This window comes from Oncorhynchus keta, chromosome 11, assembly GCF_023373465.1.
Source record: "Oncorhynchus keta strain PuntledgeMale-10-30-2019 chromosome 11, Oket_V2, whole genome shotgun sequence".
Taxonomy (NCBI): Eukaryota; Metazoa; Chordata; class Actinopteri; order Salmoniformes; family Salmonidae; genus Oncorhynchus; species Oncorhynchus keta.
Window position 1 is genome coordinate 53,924,294 of NC_068431.1, and position 21,461 is coordinate 53,945,754.

Below are 21,461 nucleotides of genomic sequence, written 5' to 3' on the forward strand. Positions count from 1 at the left end.
GTCATTGTTGGTAATCAAGCCTACCACTGTAGTGTCGTCTGCAAATTTGATGATTGATATTGATTGATATGCAACGCAGGACACGCTAGGACACGCTAGATAATATCTAATAATATCATCAACCATGTGTAGTTAATTATGATTGATAGTTATTTATAAGATAATTTTAATGCTAGCAAGCAACTTACCTTGGCTTACTGCATTCGCGTAACAATGGAGTGCAACGAGAGAGAGGCAGGTCGTTATTGCGTTGGACTAGTTAACTGTAATGTTGCAAGACCAGATCCCCGGAGCTGACAAGGTGAAAATCTGTCATTCTGCCCCTGAACGAGGCAGTTAACCCACCGTTCCTAGGGCTTCATTGAAAATAAGAATGTGTTCTTAACTGACTTGCCTAATTAAATATATTTTAAAAAATCGGCAAATCGGCACCCAAAAATATCAATTTCCGATTGTTATGAAAACTTTAAATTGGCCCTAATTAATCGGCCATTCCGATTAATCGGTCGACCTCTAGTTGGGTGTTACAGATCATTGGTTAGGTCATTGTTTCCCATGCTTCCACATGTGCTTCCAGTTGCTCATTTGGTTAAAACATGGTGCTGGCAACACCAGGGTTCGATTCCCGCATGAGCCACATTTCCGTAATATATGTGTCACTGTCAATGCTGACAGTTCTACTAAATTATATATTACAAGGCATATCTCTCTCTTCCCTCTAAAGCACTACCTACTGACTCTGATGGCAGTGGCGGCGCGGGTCTACCGCCACCCCAGTCTGAAGAACTCAGTGAGCCTGGTGGTTGTGAAGATGCTGGTGGTGGAGGACGAAGATGTAGGGCCCCAGGTGTCCAGCAACGGAGGAATGGCCCTCAGGAACTTCTGTAACTGGCAGCAGCTCTTCAACCCCTCCAGCCAGAGGCACCTGGAACACTACGATACAGCCATCTTATTCACCAGACAGGTGAGAACTTAGAACATTAGCCATTCCATCTCAATCACTCAATAGTTGTGCGAGGACACAACTATCCAATTCACCAGGCAGGTGAGATGAACCCTATTACCCTTTTACTCTCGTGCTGACCAAACAGTACTAGCTCAAATATTTTATTTTAACATTGTCCTTTTCAGTATGGTTCCAGCAACTATGGTGGATGCAAAACCAGGCCATGCTCGGTACAGCTTGGTTTGGCTCTGTTTAGTGTGAAAAGCAGGCACGTGCACAGATAGGGTGGCACGTGCACAGATAGGGCTCCACCTGTGCAGCGCAGGAGGCTGCTGAGGGGAGAACGGCTCGTAAAAATGTCCGGAACGGCGCAAATGGAATGGAAACCATATGTTTGATGTATTTGATACCATTCCACTCATTCCGCTCCAGCCATTACCACCAGCCTATTCTCCCATCAACCCCTGTGTTGTGCAGAGCACATGCCCCTTTGCCCTTCCAGTCTCCAAAGTACCCTTTTTTGGGGATGCCTGTCTGTAAGTGTAACTGAAACTAGAGCTTCAATGGCCTTGTTATACTGAATCCCCCTTCACTGTGTGCTTTAGATACCACACAGTTAAATTTTCTTTCTCCCCAAATCTACTGGCTGCCATGTATTTGCTTCATTTTACGATGGAAACACTGACAAATATGTTTTGCTGGCAAGAGCTTCACTTTTAGGGGGAAAACCCCCTCTGTCTGGAACAAACGTAGCAATGTCTGGATATCAGTGTCTGAAATGTGTCCCTCCTCTTCCTACTCTCCCTAATCCCCTAGCCCTTTTCCTCTCCTCTCCTCTCCTCTCCTCTCCTCTCCTCTCCTCTCCTCCTCTCCTCTCCTCTCCTCTCCTCTCCTCTCCCTCTACCCCATGTAGGATATCTATGGGCAGATGAGTTGTGAGATCCCTACTCCTCTCGCCATTTTTCTCTCATCTTGTCCTCTTTCCCATTGTGATAAAGTCCTCATGTCCTCTCTCCCTGTACCCCCTATGCAGGACATCTGTGGTCAGAGGAGCTGTGACACCTTGGGGGTGGCTGACGTGGGCACCATGTGTGACCCCAAGAGAAGCTGCTCTGTAATAGAGGATAACGGTCTGCAGGCCGCCTACACCGTGACACACGAGCTAGGTATGTTAATACGCTATAGAAATATGGGCATGGTATGTTACAGTAACACACTATGGAACAAACTGCATACTTGTGTGTTTCCTATCTCACAAGGAAGGAAACTTGAGTAAAGGCCAATGTGGATGGATGTCTCGTCCTTCTCCTGAGTCACTTGTGATGGCTGTCCTGCTTTGCCTCTTGCTTTCATTCAGTTAATATCATAATTAGGTTCCTTGTAAACCACAAAACCATCCAACTAGCTTAAATGAGAAATAAAGTTAGAAAAGTGCATGATGTAAGCCATACGTCAGCTCTCAGCAGCATCTTCTTCTTTATCTCCTCAGGTCATGTACTCAGCATGCCTCATGACGACTCTAATAACTGTATCAGATGGTTCGGACACCTGGATGGGCCACACGTGATGGCGTCTGTGTTCTTTAGCCTCAGCAAGACTTTGCCATGGTCACCATGTAGCGCACGCTATGTCACAGAGTTCTTCGACAATGGATATGGTAGGATAACTTACCCTTTTAAACCTTTATCCCAGTGCTTTCTTCTCTACTCTTTTATTCTATTCGATTCTCTCTAACCACTGTATCAAGTGTAGATGTATTGAGTCAGATGCATTGGCTGAAATCATGACTCCCCGATGCACTACTTACTACCCACGAACATAATTGCATCAACAGTTTGTTCTTATTGGTTAACATGTGGTTCCCAGCTTTCATTTGGTTTTGGTCATGAGGTAGCATTCCAGACAAACTGAATCTGAGTGAAAACAGTTTGCGGTTTCATTATGTTTGAATAACAGTTTTGAGACATTTGTCCTAAAGGGCCATAGGCTGTTATTATGCAGTTAATAGACACCTGCCACGGAGAGTGTGCTATGTAATTTAGGACTCAGAGAGTGGGGAGAAATCCCTATATAATATGAACCCCTAACATTTCACAAGTTTATTTTATTTCTCTCTCTTTTTAAAAAGCCCATTCTGCCTAAACGCGCTCCACCAACCTCTATTTATGGTTTCTGAAAACCACTATTTGTAATTTTGCTGAGAGTGTCCAAACTAACAGTCCTTGGAGAGTAAGCTCCTCTCTCTTTGCAGTGAGAGGCTCTTCTCTTCACTTCTGTCTGCTCATGGCAGGGCAGAGACACAGACAGCACTGTAATAATTCAGATGACACACACACACAGCAGACATGCCTGAGATTGCTGGGAGAAGGCATCTCAAGATGAATGTTTTTGCTCCTAGAATGGAAGATAGCAAATCTAAGGCAAAGCAGATATTTGTGTTGCGAAATAGCATCCATTTTTCTCAGTCAATGTTTTATCCCACATCGATATTTCAATCTTCACTTTGATTTCTCTCTCAAATTCAAATTCAAGTTGCTTTATTGGCATGAAAAAAGCATTGCGTCAATATTGCCAAAGCAACAATATATACAATATACATTGTAATAAAATAATCTCTCTGTCTCTCTCTCTGCCTCATCTGCTGGTGAGTCACACATTCCAGCTTTAACAACTGTTTTCCCTCACAGAGAAGAGAAAACGAGTGTAGCCAAGCACATGTTGTCTTTACCGACCTTGCCACAGATATATAGTGGACTGATGTTGCAGAATTCTCCTTTGTTAAAGGGGCCATACCACCAAAAAGATCTAACAAAATAGGATTAAGCAACATACTGTACCAGGGCAGAGAGGCAGTAACTCTTCTGTCTGACATGCACATCAATGCCAAGAGTTAAAGTATATTTGTCTACATAGAGTTCATGAAGAGAAGCTGCTTCAGAAGTCTAAAGTGAAATGTAATGTTTGGCAATGATCTACAACCATTTCTATCACCCGATTCAGCCACTGGACCTTCTGGCAACAAAATCTTTAGAGGCAAAGAATGTATCTTCCCTTAAACACATCTCTGTGTATTTGGCGATTCCATTCTGCTATGGAAATAGCCCCCTCAAGCTAAAACTGTTGTACACCTGTTTTAGGTTTGCAAAAAATAAACATAACAGTCCAATTTCACGTGCTTCAGGCGGACTGGCACCCAGTTGCAGTTGTCGTTTCCTGGTGATTGATAGAAGAGGAACGTGTGCTCCCAACTTTATCAGAGCTTTAGCCCCCCCCCCCCCTAGGTCTTCTTAACACCTTCAGTATAATACAGTATGTACAGATCTCCCAAATGTCAGTCACTGACTAACACGTCCTCCAGATCTTATTGACATTTTGTCACCCCTGAGCTTACTGGAGCTTTCATGCCTGTTCATGGGTCTGTGCCTGTATGTTAATGTAGCTAGACCATCGTTGTATGCAATCATTTATCCTCAACTGACTGAATAAATAAAAATGTGTCTCTTTACAGGTGACTGTCGGCTGAACTAGAAAGGGCTTTATGAATCAATTTGATTGACTGATTTGTGCCTGCTTTATGTTCCACTCTCTCAGGTGACTGTCTGTTGGATCCTCCAGAGCAGACTCTCCCTCTCCCTGTTGATCCCCCTGGTGTCTCCTACAACCTGGACCGTCAGTGCCAGCAGGCCTTCGGGGAGGAGTTCAGCCTGTGTCCGGACACCCCAGAGGACCAGACTTGCAGCCAGCTGTGGTGCCGGGAGGAGGGCCAGCCACACTGCACCACCCGGAACGGCAGCCTGCCCTGGGCTGATGGCACGCTCTGCTGGGCTGGGGCTGGAGCTGGAGCTGGGACCAACACCACCTGTCAGGGAGGTGTCTGTGCTGCAGTGACTGATCAGCAGAAAAGAGAGGTACTATATGTACAGTTGAAGTCGGATGTTTACATAAACTTAGGTTGGAGTCATTACAACTATTTTTTCAATCACTCCACAAATTTCTTGTTAACAAACTATAGTTTTGGCAAGTCAGTTAGGACATCTACTTTGTGCATGACACAAGTAATTTTTCCAACAGTTTACAGACAGATTATTTCACTTATAATTCACTGTATCACAATTCCAGTGGGTCAGAAGTTAAATACACTAAGTTGACTGTGCCTTTAAACAGCTTGGAAAATTCCAGAAAATGATGTCATGGCTTTATAAGCTTCTGATAGGCTAATTGACATCATTTGAGTCAATCGGAGGTGTACCTGTGGATGTATTTCAAGGCCTACATTCAAACTCAGTTCCTCTTTGCTTGACATCATGGGAAAAGCTAAAGAAATCAGCCAAGAACACAGGAAAAAAAAGTGTAGACCTCCACAGGTCTGGTTCATCCTTTGGAATCAATTTCCAAATGCCTGAAGGTACCACGTTCATCTGTACAAATAATAGTACGCAAGTATAAACACCATGGCACCACGCAGCCGTCATACCACTCAGGAAGGAGACGTGTTCTGTCTCCTAGAGATTAATGTACTTTGTTGTGAAAAGTGCAAATCAATCCCAGAACAACAGCAAAGGACCTTGTGAAGATGCTGGAGGAAAAAGGGACAAAAGTATCTACATTCACAGTAAAACGAGTCCTATATCGACATAACCTGAAAGGCCGCTCAGCAAGGAAGAAGCCACTGCTTCCAAAACCGCCATAAAAAAGCCAGACTACAGTTTGCAACTGCACATGGGGACAAAGATTGTCCTTTTTGGAGACATGTTTTCTGGTTTGATGAAACAAAAATAGAACTGTTTGGCCATAATGACCATCATTATATTTGGAGGAAAAAGGGGGAGGCTTGCAAGTCAAAGAACACCATCCCAACCGTGAAGCACAGGGGTGGCAGCATCATGTTGTGGGGGCGCTTTGCTGCAGGAGGGACTGGTGCACTTCACAAAATAGATGGCATCATGAGGATGGAAAGTTATGTGGATATTTTGAAGCAGTATCTCAAGACATCAGTCAGGAAGTTAAGGCTTTGTCGCAAATGGGTCTTGCAAATTTTAATTTTACCTTTAATTAACTAGGCAAGTCAGTTAATTAAGAACAAATTCTTATTTTCAATGACGGCCTAGGAACAGTGGATTAACTGCCTGTTCAGGGGTAGAACAATCGATTTGTACCTTGTCAGCTCGGGGATTTGAACTTGCAACCTTCCAGTTACTAGTCCAACACTCTAACCACTAGGCTACCCTTCCGGCCTTGGACAATGACCCCAAGCATACTTCCAAAGTTGTGGCAAAATAGCTTAAGGACAACAAAGTCAAGGAATTGGAGTGGCCATCACATAGCCCTTACCTCAATCCTGTAGAACATTTGTGGGCAGAACTGAAAAAATGTGTGCAAGCAAGGAGGCCTACAAACCTGACTCAGCTACACCAGCTCTGTTAGGAGGATTGGGCCAAAATGGAAGACTAACTGAAACGTTTGAACCAAGCTAAACAATTTAAAGGCAATGCTACCAAATACTAATTGAGTGTATGTAAACTTCACTCTCTACTATTATTCTGACATTTCACATTAAAATAAAGTGGTTTTCCTAACTGACCTAAAACAGGGAATTTATACTAGGATTAAATGTCAGGAATTGTGAAAAACTGAGTTTGAATGTATTAGTATGTACATTTCCGACTTCAACAGTATTCTGAACCATTCTGATTCTCGCTCTGTCTGTCTGAGTGACTGGCTAAAATCCTCCATCCTTCTGCATAGGGATCGGATGATTGTGTCTGAGGCACTAACTCCTCCAGTCTCTGTGTGATTTATGAACCCTCTTACCTGCCTGAAAAAACTTGTTTAAATAGGCTACCTCAACGATTTACTACCTACTTTAGCTTTTTGTATGCAGTGTTTATGTCATAGCCTACAGGATTTCTCTCTTGCAGTCTTTCTCTTCTGACTTTCTCTCTCTTGCGCTCTGTTTCTCTCACTGTCTACACTTGACCATGACAGGTGTTATTTATTTTCACTGCTTTGGTGAGAGACAGTTTCTGGCTCCCGTCTGTTTCAATACTTCATCTTCAGAAATAGAATGTAGTCTCATTTTGTCATGTGCCCCCATCCGGCCCTGGCCCTATGCCAGGCCCCAGTACCAGCCCTGTCGCGTGGCAGCTGAAAATAATAAATCCCTCTCTTATTCAGACCCCCAAATGTCAGTCTGAGGGCCCGGCTTAGTATATTTTGTTCAGGCCTTTAAAAAGTAAGTATATTTAAAAACAGCCAAGCCTGTTCCAAGGGACTAGCTTGTGATTCCAGACACTCTGGCTGTTAGAGGAGTTGTTGCAGCCAACTCGTAAAAACCCCAGAGAAATGAAATGCTGTGTCTTAGTAGCACATGCCAGGAGCTGTGAGTACGCACAAGAGGCAGTTACACGCGTGGCAGACTGCAGGGCAGGCCACTATATGTCACAAGAGATGCCAAACTAAAAACCCTAACCAAGCAAAAAAAAACTCTTATCAAGACTGCCATATAGTAATTGTTTTCAAATGACACGGGTAGGGTATTTCATTACTGAGGGTAGAGATTCCATTTTTGTAGTGTGAATAATTTCATTTCACATGTTCACTCAAAGCCTGTAAACTTTGTGACAACAGTTGAAGGGTTCTAAGCACAATTTCATTGATATAATTACTGATTGGTCTGTCTGGTTGTATCTTGTAGGAGCCTGTGGACGGAGGTTGGGGTGTGTGGGGCCCCTGGGGGTCATGCTCCAGGTCATGTGGCGGAGGGGTGGAGTTTTCCCAGAGAGAATGCACTGATCCCAAGCCACAAAACGGAGGAGCATACTGTGCGGGACAGAGAGCCAAGTACCAGACTTGTCACATACAGGCCTGCCAAGATGAGCATGGTAAATTAACACCAACAATGAATCACTATATCCAAATCAATAACTGATCAATATATCCACACCTCAACAATTACATTGGGCGGGCACCCAAGCACAGATACACACATACACATGCAAACACACGCACTCTACACACACGTACACATGGATTTTGTATTGTAGATATGAGGTAGTAAAGTAGTGGCCTGATGGCACACACTTAATGTGTTGTGAAAAGTGTTATGAAAGGCTAGTTTAATTAGTAGTATAAGAGTTCCCTTGACATGCTTGAATGTCATCAGTAGAGATAGGATTGATAATGATATCGTTCTCCCAGGTAAGAGCTTCAGAGATGAGCAGTGTGAGAAGTACAACAGCGACCGATACCTGGACATCCATGGGAACATCAAGCAGTGGATCCCCAAATACAATGGTGTCTCACCCAGGGACAGGTGCAAACTGTTCTGCAGAGCAAGAGGCAGCAATGAATTCAAAGTCTTCGAGGCCAAGGTATCTATAACTCTACTTAAATTTGAAATAGTTCCCAGCTGGTTGAAATGACATCATTATAACCAGAAACCAGTTTTGATCACTGGGTTGATTCATTTCCAACTCATCAACACGCTTGATTTACAGTGCTCTAGGAGTTGAGGCGAATACTTTGCATGTTTTTCTGTGTTGTTTCAGGTTGTTGATGGCACCACCTGTGGCCCAGACACCACCTCCATCTGTGTCCAGGGACAGTGCGTCAAAGCTGGCTGCGATCAGGTGATCGGCTCCAGTGTGAAGCTGGACAAATGTGGCATGTGTGGGGGTGATGGAACAACCTGCAGGAAGATCACTGGATCGATGAATAAAGCCATGTGAGTAAAATAAATATATTCAGGATTCAATTCCTTTGAGGGCAGAGTTGTTTCTCTGAATTCGTGAAAATGGTTGACTGATTCACGTCTTTTCAAGATGATTCTGGTGTCATAGAAAGCATTCAAATGCTGGTCATGGAAAGTCATTAGCATACATCCTGTAGATAAGTATAAGCTTTCAACTGAAACTTTCCTCTGTCTTAATTTAATTCAACACAGTTTCGGCTACAACGACATTGTGACCATTCCGGCTGGGGCCACCAACATCGACATCAAGCAAAAGAGCCACCGCGGGATCAGACACGACGGCAACTACCTGGCCTTGAAGACAGAGGTTTCCTACATCCTGAACGGGAATTTCTCTGTGTCCACAGCAGAGCAGGACATCCCAGTCCTGGGCGCCGTACTCCGGTACAGTGGTTCCTCCACCACCCTGGAGAGGGTCTTGAGTTACCAGAAGCTCCGACAGGCAGTCGCTGTCCAACTCCTGTCCACAGCCGGAGACGCCTCTACCCCTAGGGTCAAGTACAGCTTTTTCCTCCCCAGGGATGTCCCCTTCACCAAGCCTGGAGCTGAGGGTAGAGCTTCGCTACATGCGATTCTGCCACTAGGGGGCTCAGAGTGGGCTCTGGGGGAGTGGTCCGAGTGCTCCAAGAGCTGTGGTTCAGGTTGGTCAAGAAGGAACGTAGAGTGCCGGGACGGGGCAGGCACCCTGTCCTTCTCCTGTGATGAGGACCTGCGGCCGGTAGATATCCGGCCGTGTGGGGACCTGCCCTGCCCTGTCTGGCAGATGGGTCCCTGGTCGGCATGCTCGAGGACATGTGGTGTGGGGGTGCGCCATCGAAGCGTGCTGTGTATTGACTACACCGGTAAGGTGGTGGAAGTAGGAAAATGTAACCTCGCCAAGAGGCCAGAGGTGGTTTCTTCAGAGTGCAGCTTCCAGGACTGCTGAGTCTGTGCTGATAAAGCAGGAAGGGAAAGGGCAGTTGGTGGCAGTGGTGGGATCCAAGGCCGAGGGAAGTAGTGTAGGAAGCTGGTTAGTTAGTCAACTAACCAGTGCAACAACCCTTTCCCAACCTCCAAAACCCTGCTTCAGAGACAAGCAGGGAAGCTAGAATAATCAAGAGTGGTCGGTTCACTATATCGGCCAGAACCAAAACTGTGGTTTGGCTTGGTTGTAGAAATATTTCACATTTGATAGATTAACTTAATTATTTCAATGTTTATTTCCTTGATGATGTCATAGCTTCAAAACGCCTATTGACGGTTTGTTTTCCAACAGAGATCTACCTCGAAGGATGTAAAAATAATCAACTATCACTTCTTAACCTAAAGTTTCTGTTTGCATCTAGCTTAACACATTATCAAAGGTACATCTTCACTTTCCACAAATGCTGCTGATAGTCCACTGGAGTGGTTGAATAGCACTGTCATTCATTTTTGTTGGGTCACATGCCCCCCATTTGAACACACATGCACCTCAAATCGATTCAAAGTATACTACCTAATCAAATCAAGTGACATTCAATATTTTAGGGAATAAAGAAAAACCTTTCATATGAATAGAGAGACAATACCTCAAATCAAATGTTATTTCTCACATGTGCTGAATACAACAGGTGTAGGTAGACCTTAAATGCTTACTTACAAGCCCTTAACCAACAATGCAGTTATAAGAAAAAAAAAAAAGTGAAATAAGAATAACAAATAATTAAAGAGCAGCAGTAAATAACAATAGCAGGGCTGTATTCAAGGGGTACCGGTACAGAGTCCATGTGCGGGGGCACCGGTCTCGAGGTAATTGAGGTAATATGTACATGTAGGTAGAGTTATTAAATTGACTATGCATAGATAATAACAGAGAGTAGCAGCATCATAGAAGAGGTGGAAGGGTAATGCAAATAGTCTGGAGCTGCTGTTCAGGAGTCTTATGGCTTTGGGGTAGAAGCTGTTTCGAAGCCTCTTGGGCCTAGATTTGGCGCTCCGGTACCGCTTGCCGTGCGGTAGCAGAGAGAACAGTCTATGACTAGGGTGGCTGGAGTCTATGACATTTTTTTTGGCCTTCCTCTGACACCGCCTGGTATAGAGGTCCTGGATGGCAGCAAGCTTGGCCCCGGTGATGTACTGGGCCTTACTCACTACCCTCTGTGCCATGCGGTCAGAGGCCGAGCAGTTGCCATACCAGGCAGTGATGCAACCCGTCAGAATGCTCTCGTTGGTGCTACTATAAAACCTTTTGAGGATCTGAGGACCCATGCCAAATCTTTTTAATCTTCTGAGGGGGATTAGGTTTTGTGTGCCCTCTTCTGCTTGGACCATGTTAGTTTGTTGGTGATGTGGATGCCAAGGAACTTGAAGCTCTCAACCTGCTCCACTACAGCCCCGTTGATGAGAATGGGGCGTGCTCTGTCCTCCTTTTCCTGTAGTCCACAATCATCTCCTTTGTCTTGATCACGTGAGGGAGAGGTTGTTGACCTTGCACCGCATGGTCAGGTCTCTGACCTCCTCTCTATAGGCTGTCTCATGGTTTTTGGTGATCAGGCAAACCACTGTTGTGTCATCAGCAAACTTAATGATGGTGTTGGAGTCGTGCCTGGCCCTGCAGTCATAAGTGAACAGGAAGTACAGGAGAGGACTGAGCACGCACCCCTGAGGGGCCCCCGTGTTGAGGAGCCATATCGGAACATCTGAAACCCTGTTCCATTCTGTCTGTGTTTCTGGAACACTGGAGCATGTTTTTGATGCCAAGTCTCTGGCCACAGAGTTAAACTCACACTATCATATTTCTCACATAAATCAGAGCTATTTAATCAAGTAGGGATGATTGAAACAAACCCACATAACCTTTTTAATTTGCTTGACTATTTATAGCTTGCTGAAATATGCATATTCATGATAGAAGTACTCGTTCTTTAGACTTAAGTTTGTATCTACTGCAAGTTGGAATGGTTTTGTGGCATTCTTTTCAAACAAATGTCTGTCATGTTAATAACAAGGAGATTGTATTTATTTTCTTAACTTTGTGTTTTCGTTATTATTCTTGGCCATGGTGAATGCTGTAGATAAACATTTTATGAGTTGTGTTTTTTCTTCAACTAATGACAAGGAAAACGATGGAATATCTGTATCTAATGTAAAACATGTATATGATGCTTCATTTGAAATATGCTGTGCCAGAAAATATGGCATTATGAAAGGTTAGCTGAAGAATAATACTTTTGAGCTCAACTGAAACGAGCATAGCAGCTATTGAAATGGTGTAAATGTACTTTGATGCCACAACCTAGATGTCATTCATTAATTTGTGTTAAATTGCATGTAGAATCACAGCTTCTTTTAGAAGTGAAATAAGAAATGAGAAGTTGTTTACGTACAGTGCCTTGCGAAAGTATTCGCCCCCCTTGAACTTTGCAACCTTTTGCCACATTGCAGGCTTCAAACATAAAGATATAAAACTGTATTTTTTTGTGAAGAATCAACAACAAGTGGGGCACAATCATGAAGTGGAACGACATTTATTGGATATTTCAAACTTTTTTAACAAATCAAAAACTTTTTTAACAAATCAAGAACTGAAAAATTGGACGTGCAAAATTATTCAGCCCCCTTAAGTTAATACTTTGTAGCGCCACCTTTTGCTGCGATTACAGCTGTAAGTCGCTTGGGGTATGTCTCTATCAGTTTTGCACATCGAGAGACTGACATTTTTTCCCATTCCTCCTTGCAAAACAGCTCGAGCTCAGTGAGGTTGGATGGAGAGCATTTGTGAACAGCAGTTTTCAGTTCTTTCCACAGATTCTCAATTGGATTCAGGTCTGGACTTTGACTTGGCCATTCTAACACCTGGATATGTTTATTTTTGAACCATTCCATTGTAGATTTTGCTTTATGTTTTGGATCATTGTCTTGTTGGAAGACAAATCTCCTTCCCAGTCTCAGGTCTTTTGCAGACTCCATCAGGTTTTCTTCCAGAATGGTCCTGTATTTGGCTCCATCCATCTTCCCATCAATTTTAACCATCTTCCCTGTCCCTGCTGAAGAAAAGCAGGCCCAAACCATGATGCTGCCACCACCATGTTTGACAGTGGGGATGCGGTGTTCAGGGTGATGAGCTGTGTTGCTTTTACGCCAAACATAACGTTTTGCATTGTTGCCAAAAAGTTCAATTTTGGTTTAATCTGACCAGAGCACCTTCGTCCACATGTTTGGTGTGTCTCCCAGGTGGCTTGTGGCAAACTTTAAACAACACTTTTTATGGATATCTTTAAGAAATGGCTTTCTTCTTGCTACTCTTCCATAAAGGCCAGATTTGTGCAATATACGACTGATTGTTGTCCTATGGACAGAGTCTCCCACCTCAGCTGTAGATCTCTGCAGTTCATCCAGAGTGATCATGGGCCTCTTGGCTGCATCTCTGATCAGTCTTCTCCTTGTATGAGCTGAAAGTTTAGAGGGACGGCCAGGTCTTGATAGATTTGCAGTGGTCTGATACTCCTTCCATTTCAATATTATCGCTTGCACAGTGCTCCTTGGGATGTTTAAAGCTTGGGAAATCTTTTTGTATCCAAATCCGTCTTTAAACTTCTTCACAACAGTATCTCGGACCTGCCTGGTGTGTTTCTTGTTCTTCATGATGCTCTCTGCGCTTTTAACGGACCTCTGAGACTATCACAGTGCAGGTGCATTTATACGGAGACTTGATTACACACAGGTGGATTGTATTTATCATCATTAGTCATTTAGGTCAACATTGGATCATTCAGAGATCCTCACTGAACTTCTGGAGAGAGTTTGCTGCACTGAAAGTAAAGGGGTTGAATAATTTTGCACGCCCAATTTTTCAGTTTTTGATTTGTTAAAAAAGTTTGAAATATCCAATAAATGTTGTTCCACTTCATGATTGTGTCCCACTTGTTGATTCTTCACAAAAAAAACACAGTTTTATATCTTTAAAGCCTGAAATGTGGCAAAAGGTCGCAAAGTTCAAGGGGGCCGAATACTTTCGCAAGGCACTGTATGTCATGAACAAAGTACATGTCCTAACCGACTTGCCAAAACTATAGTTTGTTAACAAGAAATTTGTGGAGTGGTTGCAAAACGAGTGTATGTAAACTTATGACTTCAACTGCATATTAAAATTATTATATTTCTGCCAGGTAAATCCCTGAGTGTTAAAACATCATTGCTTTATTTAATTTAAGATGCTGCTGGTGACAGAGTAAAAAGGGGGAGTTAGCTATTATGCCACCCCTTATGTGTCGTTAGTTGAAAACAGCTTTGTTTTCAAATTTCCTCTCACTAGGTATGTAATGATAGAGCATTCCAGAATGTATTTAAAGGAGAAAAAATGTAGAACTGATTTCAAAGCATTCTATCCCTTCAATGAAGGTCTTTACGATGCTATTGTTATAGCTTCCCTACAAAGCTATTTATTTTTTAATACTTTCAGACTAATTACTACAGTTTCATCTTTATTTTGCTGCTGTCTATCTTCCTGAATTGTAAGAAATTAGACTGATTCATAATTTAACAATAAAGATGTCTCTTGACTGAAACACTTTTGTTGGGTCTGTCTTGTTCAACCAGTTCTTCAACACAAGAGGATTCTCTTGTCTTGCAAGCCTCATTGTCCACATTTTGAGGCCTGAAAATGTTTTATTTTAAAAATAAATATAATAAATTATATATACAGTACCAGTCAAGTTTGGACACACCTACTCATTCAAGTTTCTTTTTTCTTTTTACTATATTCTACATTGTAGAATAATAGTGAAGACATCAAAACTATGAAATAAAAGATATGGAATCATATAGTAACCAAAAAAGTGTTAAACAAATCAAAATATATTTTAAATTTGAGATTCTTCAAAGTAGCTACCCCAGGTTTGCACACTCTTGGTATTCCCTCAACCAGATTCATGAGATAGTCACCTGGAATGCATTTAAATTAACAGGTGTGCATTGTTAAAATGTCATTTGTGGAATGTCTTTCCTTTTTAATGTGTTTGAGTCAATCAGTTGTGTTGTGACAAGGTAGGGGTGGTATACAGAAGACAGCCCTATTTTGTAATAGACCAAGTCCATATTTTGACATGAACAGCTCAAATAAGCAAAGAGAAACGACAGTCCATCATTACTTTATGAAGGTCAGTCAATGCGAAAAGAATTCACAAACTTTAAAAGTTTCTTCAAGTGCATTCGCAAAAACCATTAAGCACTATGATGAAACTGTCCCTTATGAGGACTGCCACAGGAAAGACACACCCAGAATTGCTTTTGCTGCAGAGGATAAGTTTGAGTTAACTGCACCTCAGATTGCAGTCCAAATAAATGCAACACTTATCAACATCAACTGTTCATAGGAGACTGTGTGAATCAGGCCTTCATGGTCAACTTGCCGCAAAGAAACCACTACTAAAGGACAAAAATAATAAGAATAGACTTGCTTGGACAGAGAAACACGAGCAATGGACTTTGGACCGGTGGAAATCTGTCCTTTGGTGGGATAAATCCAAATTTGAGATATTTGGTTCAAACCGCCGCGTCTATGTGAGAAGCAGAGTAGGTGAACGGATGATCTCTGCATGTGTGGTTCCCACCATGAAGCATGGGGGAGGAGGTGTGACGGTGCTTTGCTGGTGACACTGTCAGTGATTTATTTAGAATTCAAGGCACACTTAACCAGCATGGCTACCACAGCATTCTGCAACAATACGTCATCCCATCTGGTTTGCGCTTAGTGGGACTATCATTTGTTTTTCAACAGGACAATGACCCAAAACACACCTCCAGGCTGTGTAAGGGCTATTTGATCAAGAAGGAGAGTGATTGAGTGCTGCATCAGATGACCTGGCCTCCACAATCACCCGACCTCAACCCAATTGAGATGATGTGGGATGAGTTGGACTGCAGATTGAAGGAAAAGCAGCTAACAAGAGCTCAGCATATGTGGGAACTCCTTCAAGACAGTTGGAAAAGCATTCCTCTTGAAGCTGGTTGAGGGAATGCCAAGAGTGTGCAAAGCTGTCATTAAGGCAAAGGGTGGCTACTTTGAAGAATTTAAAATATATTTTGATTTGTTTAACACTTTTTTGGTTAACTTCTTATGGCTGCAGGGGCAGTATTGAATAGCTTGGATGAAAGGTGCCCATATCAAATGGCCTGCTCCTCAGTCATAGTTGCTAATATTTGCAGATTATTATTAGTATTGGATAGAAAACACTCTGCAGTTTCTAAAACTGTTTGAATTATGTCTGTGAGTATAACATAACTCATATAGCAGGCAAAAACCTGAGAAATTCCACTTCCTGATTTGTTTTCTTCTGGAGGTGGCAGATTTTCAACCAAGGTCTCATTGAAATTGCAGCGAATTTTCACTTCCTACGCCTTCCACTAGATATCAGTATTCAATAGAACTTTGTCTGATGACTATAATGTGAAGGGGGGTCGATTGACACAGGAAATAGTCAACACAGCCATGAGTTGGCCATGCTTTCACCAGGCGCGTTCACAGGGGAAGGACTTGCGTTCCACCACTCATCTGAAGTAATTCTAATTCTCTGGTTTGGAACGTTATTCAAGATATATGTAAACAACATTCTAATGATTGATTCAGTACATCGTTTGACAGGTTTCCACTGACTGTTACGGAACCTTTGGAAATTTCGACACGTTATAGTAGACACGCTTTTTGACTTTGGAATTGTTTAGCAAACGTGCTAACCAAAGTAGCTAATTGGACATAAATAACGGACATTTTCGAACAAATTAAGCATTTATTGTGGACCGGGGATTTCTAGGACTGCATTCTGATGAAGTTCATCAAAGGTAAGGAAACATGTATTTAGTATTTTCTGCTTTCTGTTGACTCCAACATGGAGGCTAATTTCGTAAACTTTTTCTGAAATCTAACACAGCGGTTGCATTAGGGAGAGGTATATCTATAATTCCATGTGTATAACTTGTATTATCATCTACATTTATGATGAGTATTTCTGTTGATACGATGTGGCTATGCAAAATCACTTGATGTTTTTGGAACTAGTGAATCTAACGCGCCAATGTAAACTCAGATTGTTTTATATAAATATGAACTTTACTAAACAAAACATGCATGTATTGTGTAACATGAAGTCCTATGAGTGTCATCTGATGAAGATAATCCAAGGTTAGTGATTCATTTTATCTTTATTTATGCTTTTTGTGAATGCTATATTTTGCTGGAAAATGGCTGTGCTTGTTGTGGTTTGGTGGAGACCTAACATAATCGTTTGTAGTGCCCACTTTGGTGGGATTAACAACGAGAATAGCTTTAAAATGATATAAGACACATGTATGTTTTAGGAATTGTAATTATGAGATTTCTGTGGTTTGAATTTGGCGCCCTCTATTTTCACTGGTAGTTGTCATATCGATCCCGATATCGGGATTGCAGCCATAGCAAGTTAATTTAACCTCTTGAAGCTACTAGGGGGCACTATTTTTATGTTTGGAAAAATAACGTTCCCAAAGTAAACGGCCAATTTCTCAGGACCAGATGCTAGAATATGCATATAATTGACAGATTAGGATAGAAAACACTCTAACGTTTCCAAAACTGTCAAAATATTGTCTGTGAGTATAACAGAACTGATATTGCAGGCGAAACCCTGAGGAAAATCCAATCAGGAAGTGCTTCTTATTTTGAAACCCTTCTGTTCCTATGCATGCCTATCCTCCATTTCAAGGGATATCAACTAGATTCATTTTTCTATGGCTTCCCTAAGGTGTCAACAATCTTTAGACATAGTTTCAGGCTTTTATTTTGAAAAATGAGTGTGAAAGATCACATTGTGTAAGTGGATAGGTGGGGGCTCTCAGAGTGAGTTTTTGCGCTACAGAGTAAAGCGGCCATTGTTCCTCCCGCTGTTATTGAATAACCTACACATGATTGATATATTATCGAATATATATTTTAAAAACGACCTGGGGAATGATTCTAAAAAACGTTTGACATGTTTCTGTGGACATTATGGAGACTATTTGGAATTTCCGCCTGCGTTGTCGTGACCGCTCTTTCCTGTGGATTTCTGAACATAACGCGACAAACAAACAGAGGTATTTTGGGTATAGAAATAATCTTTATGGAACAAAAGGAACATTTGTTGTGTAACTGGGAGTCTCGTGAGTGAAAACATCCGAAGATCAAAGGTAAACGGTTAATTTGATTGCTTTTCTGATTTTCGTGACCAAGCTTCCTGATGCTAAGTGTACATAATGCTATGCTAGGCTATCGATAAACTTAGGCAAACGCTTTTTGAGCGCAAATTAAGATGACTTTTGTGTAGTAAGACATGTATAAAAGCAACAGATACCATTAATAAGAAGGGGCTAGAATAGTCTTTTAATGGTGAGCTACCGAGTGGCTAGGACAGGCAAGCCCCAAACTATTGTGGGGGACATAGTTCATCCTGCTGCCGCGGATATGGCTGGGACAATCCTGGGGGAAAAGGCCAAAAAAACTATACAGAAAATGCCTTCATCAAACAACACTGTTTCAAGACGCATTGATGACGTGGCAGGAGATATTTTGAAACAATTACTGCGTCGCAGGCCTGGCACAGCTCCTGGTATATGTCCATTACGTTTATGGGGGGTCAATTAACCTGTTACTCCTACCCCCTACTTTTTCGAACATTCTGCTAAAAATCGCGCAACATTTCAGCACCCTGCTGCTCATGCCAGGAATATATTATATGCATATGATTAGTATGTGTGGATAGAAAACACTTATAAAACTGGTTAAATCACGGCTGTGACTAACAGAACGTGCGTTTCATCGAAAAGCGCAGGAAAATCTGATCACTGGAAATATCAAATCAAATCAAATTTATTTATATAGCCCTTAGTACATCAGCTGATATCTCAAAGTGCTTCAACCCATTGATTAACGGTGGCTAGGAAAAACTCCCTAGAAACCACTAGGAAGAAATAAATGGGCTGAGGTTGCAATAACAGTTGAACTGGAGCAGCAGCACAGTCAGGTGGACAGCTTCTTCCACACGATGTCAACAGTCTTGTCATTTGCATAGGCTTTGTGTGACAACACAGGAGGCGGAGTCCAGCTGTTTCAGGGGACAATTAGGAGGCCTCGTCTTGTGACCGTAGCGTACGTGTAGGTATGTATAGGTAGGAGGCCTTTGTAGGTTAGCAGTCTGAAATCAGCCCTTGCAGCACTGTAGATGCAAGCAACGATGGTTTAATGAATACAGTTTACAACAGCAACAGGACAGACAGACTGTACTCAGACGGAATCCGAACCAGGGACTAGGCTTTAACCGCATCTTCCAATGATAGCATGGTGCTGAGAAATCCAGGGAGTGTGTCCGGATGGGTAGGAAGGAGCACAGCAGATAATCCACACAAGGGCGAGTTTAATAGTAGAAAGTTTGCAGAGAGAAGAGCACAGACAGCTGTGTGTCACGACACAACCTCAGGGGAAGTAACTATGAGGAAACGATCTGACAACAAGAAACACTGGTTACAGAACATATAAAGGGAAGATAAGTGGTTCCAGCTGGCTAGCACTGCATTAAAACAATCAGGCCGAGATTGGGAACCACGCCCACACAAACATGGGAGTCAAGAGAGAGAGAGAGGCAGTGGATTCATGAACCGTTGACAATACCCCATGATTATTTTCATCTCAAGAGGAACGATCTCTCTCTTGGCGTTCCCTGAGGTTTGGAGGCGGAAAAGTTTGCATCCATCCACTTACCTGTCGCAATTGCTTCCAAATCATGTGTGATAAGGGAGTGATCCAGAATGTCCCTAGCAGGTACCCAACTTCAAGAAACACTGGACAGATCTCCTCCGTGCAGTGAGTACCCAGCCTTCTAAAATCTTTCCGAATGGAAGATTCCGTAACCCTCCCAGTCCACCAGGTACTGGAATGCAATACCTACAGCTTCCACACGATGTCAACAGTCTTGTCATTTGCATAGGCTTTGTGTGACAACACAGAGGCGGATGCAAGATGCAAGCAACGATGGTTTAATGAATACAGTTTACAACAGCAACGACAGACTGTACTCAGACCCCCCTCCTTCTAGAGTCCAAAATACGATTGACAGAAAAGGTGGGTTCCCCATCAACAAGTCGTGGCGTGGCGGCGGGGGAACCGGGACCGGCGGGTTAATGCGTGCCTGAAACACAGGTTTTATTTTAGACACATGAAAGGTAGGATGAATTCTCCTATACGCTGGAGGAAGCTTGAGCCGGACCGCCACCGGACTAATGATCCTGGTGACTTTGAACGGGCCGATAAATTTGGGGGCAAGCTTGTTCGAAACAGATCGGAGTGGAATGTTCTTCGTAGAAAGCCACACTCTTTGGCCAACGACGTATACCGGAGGCTTCGACCGGTGGCGATCTCACGGGCTCTGCTCCATGCGTGACGGCACCTCTGGATGAAAGCGTGAGCGGAAGGAATAGTGACCTCGGACTCCATACTGGGAAAGATAGGTGGCTGGTAACCTAAACTACACTCAAATGGAGAGAGACCCGTAGCTGCCACTGGCAACGAATTGTGAGCGTACTCAACCATAGAGAGTTGTTGACTCCAGGAAGAGGGATTCTTAGAAACCAAACATCGCAACACTCTCTCCAAATCTTGGTTGGCCCTCTCCGTTTGACCGTTGCTCTGGGGATGAAACCCTGAAGACAGGCTGACACTCGCTCCCAGTAACCTACAAAACTCTTGCCAAAACTTGGACACAAATTGGGCCCCCTGTCAGAAACTACGTCCATCGGCAGGCCATGTAAGCGAAAGACGTGATCGACGACAGCTACCGCTGTCTCCTTGGCAGATGGTAATTTAGGCAAGGGAATAAAATGAGCCGCCTTCGAGAACCGGTCCACCACGGTCAACACCACCGTCTTGCCCTGGGAGGGCGGGAGGGCGGTAACAAAATCTAGCGCGATGTGGGACCAGGGTCTCGAAGGGACCGACAGCGGTTGGAGTAACCCATCTGGGGGTCGATTAGAAGTCTTCCCAGTGGCACAAACCGAGCAAGCCAAGACAAAACTGTGAATGTCACGAGCCATCAGTGGCCACCAAAAGCGCTGCTTAACCAAAAGCTAGTGCGGCTGACTCCTGGATGACACGCTACGTTGGAGCAATGCCCCCACCGAATAACATCGGACCGACACCCCTCCGGCACAAACAACCGATTAGGCGGGCAACCGGGCGGAGGCGTTACCCCTTCTAAGGCCGTTTTGACCCTCGATTCAACCTCCCATGTGAGTGTGGATACTACTAGGGTCCCGGGTAGGATGCACTCGGGAGTGGATGGGCGTTCGGAATGGTCAAAAATGCGAGAAAGGGAATCGGGTTTGACATTCTTGGAACCCGGGCGATACGAGAGAGAGAAGTCAAAACGTCCGAAAAGAGTGCCCACCGCGCCTGCCTGGAGTTGAGTCGCTTGGCGGTTCTGATATATTCCAAATTTTTGTGATCGGTCCAAACTATAAAAGGTACCCCCGAACCCTCTAACCAATGGCGCCACTCCTCCAGTGCTAACTTCACTGCCAACAACTCTCTGTTGCCAATGTCGTAGTTGCATTCCGCAGGTGATAACCGATGGGAAAGGAACGCACAAGGGTGCATCTTGTCGTCAGAAGAGGAACGTTGGGAAAGTACCGCACCTACCCCCACCTCTGAAGCGTCCACCTCTACTACGAACTGACGCGAGCAATCGGGAGCTATGAGGATGGGAGCCGAAACAAAGCGGCTCTTGAGTTTGGCGAATGCAG

The 21,461-nt window shown here is 43.4% G+C and overlaps 1 protein-coding gene across 2 annotated transcripts in view; it reads left to right on the forward strand.

The window, feature by feature from the left end:
• The window catches only part of adamts8a (ADAM metallopeptidase with thrombospondin type 1 motif, 8a), a 44,811-nt gene that overhangs the window by 16,832 nt on the left and 6,518 nt on the right, over nt 1-21,461 (forward strand). Inside the window, exons 2-9 of one of the 2 annotated variants that reach the window (XR_008060642.1) lie at nt 725-964; nt 1,980-2,112; nt 2,436-2,603; nt 4,538-4,854; nt 7,641-7,827; nt 8,144-8,316; nt 8,494-8,669; nt 8,889-12,482. Coding sequence is in view for 1 of the 2 variants with exons in the window: in XM_035781300.2 (XP_035637193.1) it covers nt 725-964; nt 1,980-2,112; nt 2,436-2,603; nt 4,538-4,854; nt 7,641-7,827; nt 8,144-8,316; nt 8,494-8,669; nt 8,889-9,621 (2,127 nt within the window). In the remaining variant the exon portion in view is untranslated. Of the gene's footprint in view, nt 1-724; nt 965-1,979; nt 2,113-2,435; nt 2,604-4,537; nt 4,855-7,640; nt 7,828-8,143; nt 8,317-8,493; nt 8,670-8,888; nt 14,225-21,461 lie in introns of those variants that run through there. The other variant, XM_035781300.2, reaches the window with a different exon arrangement.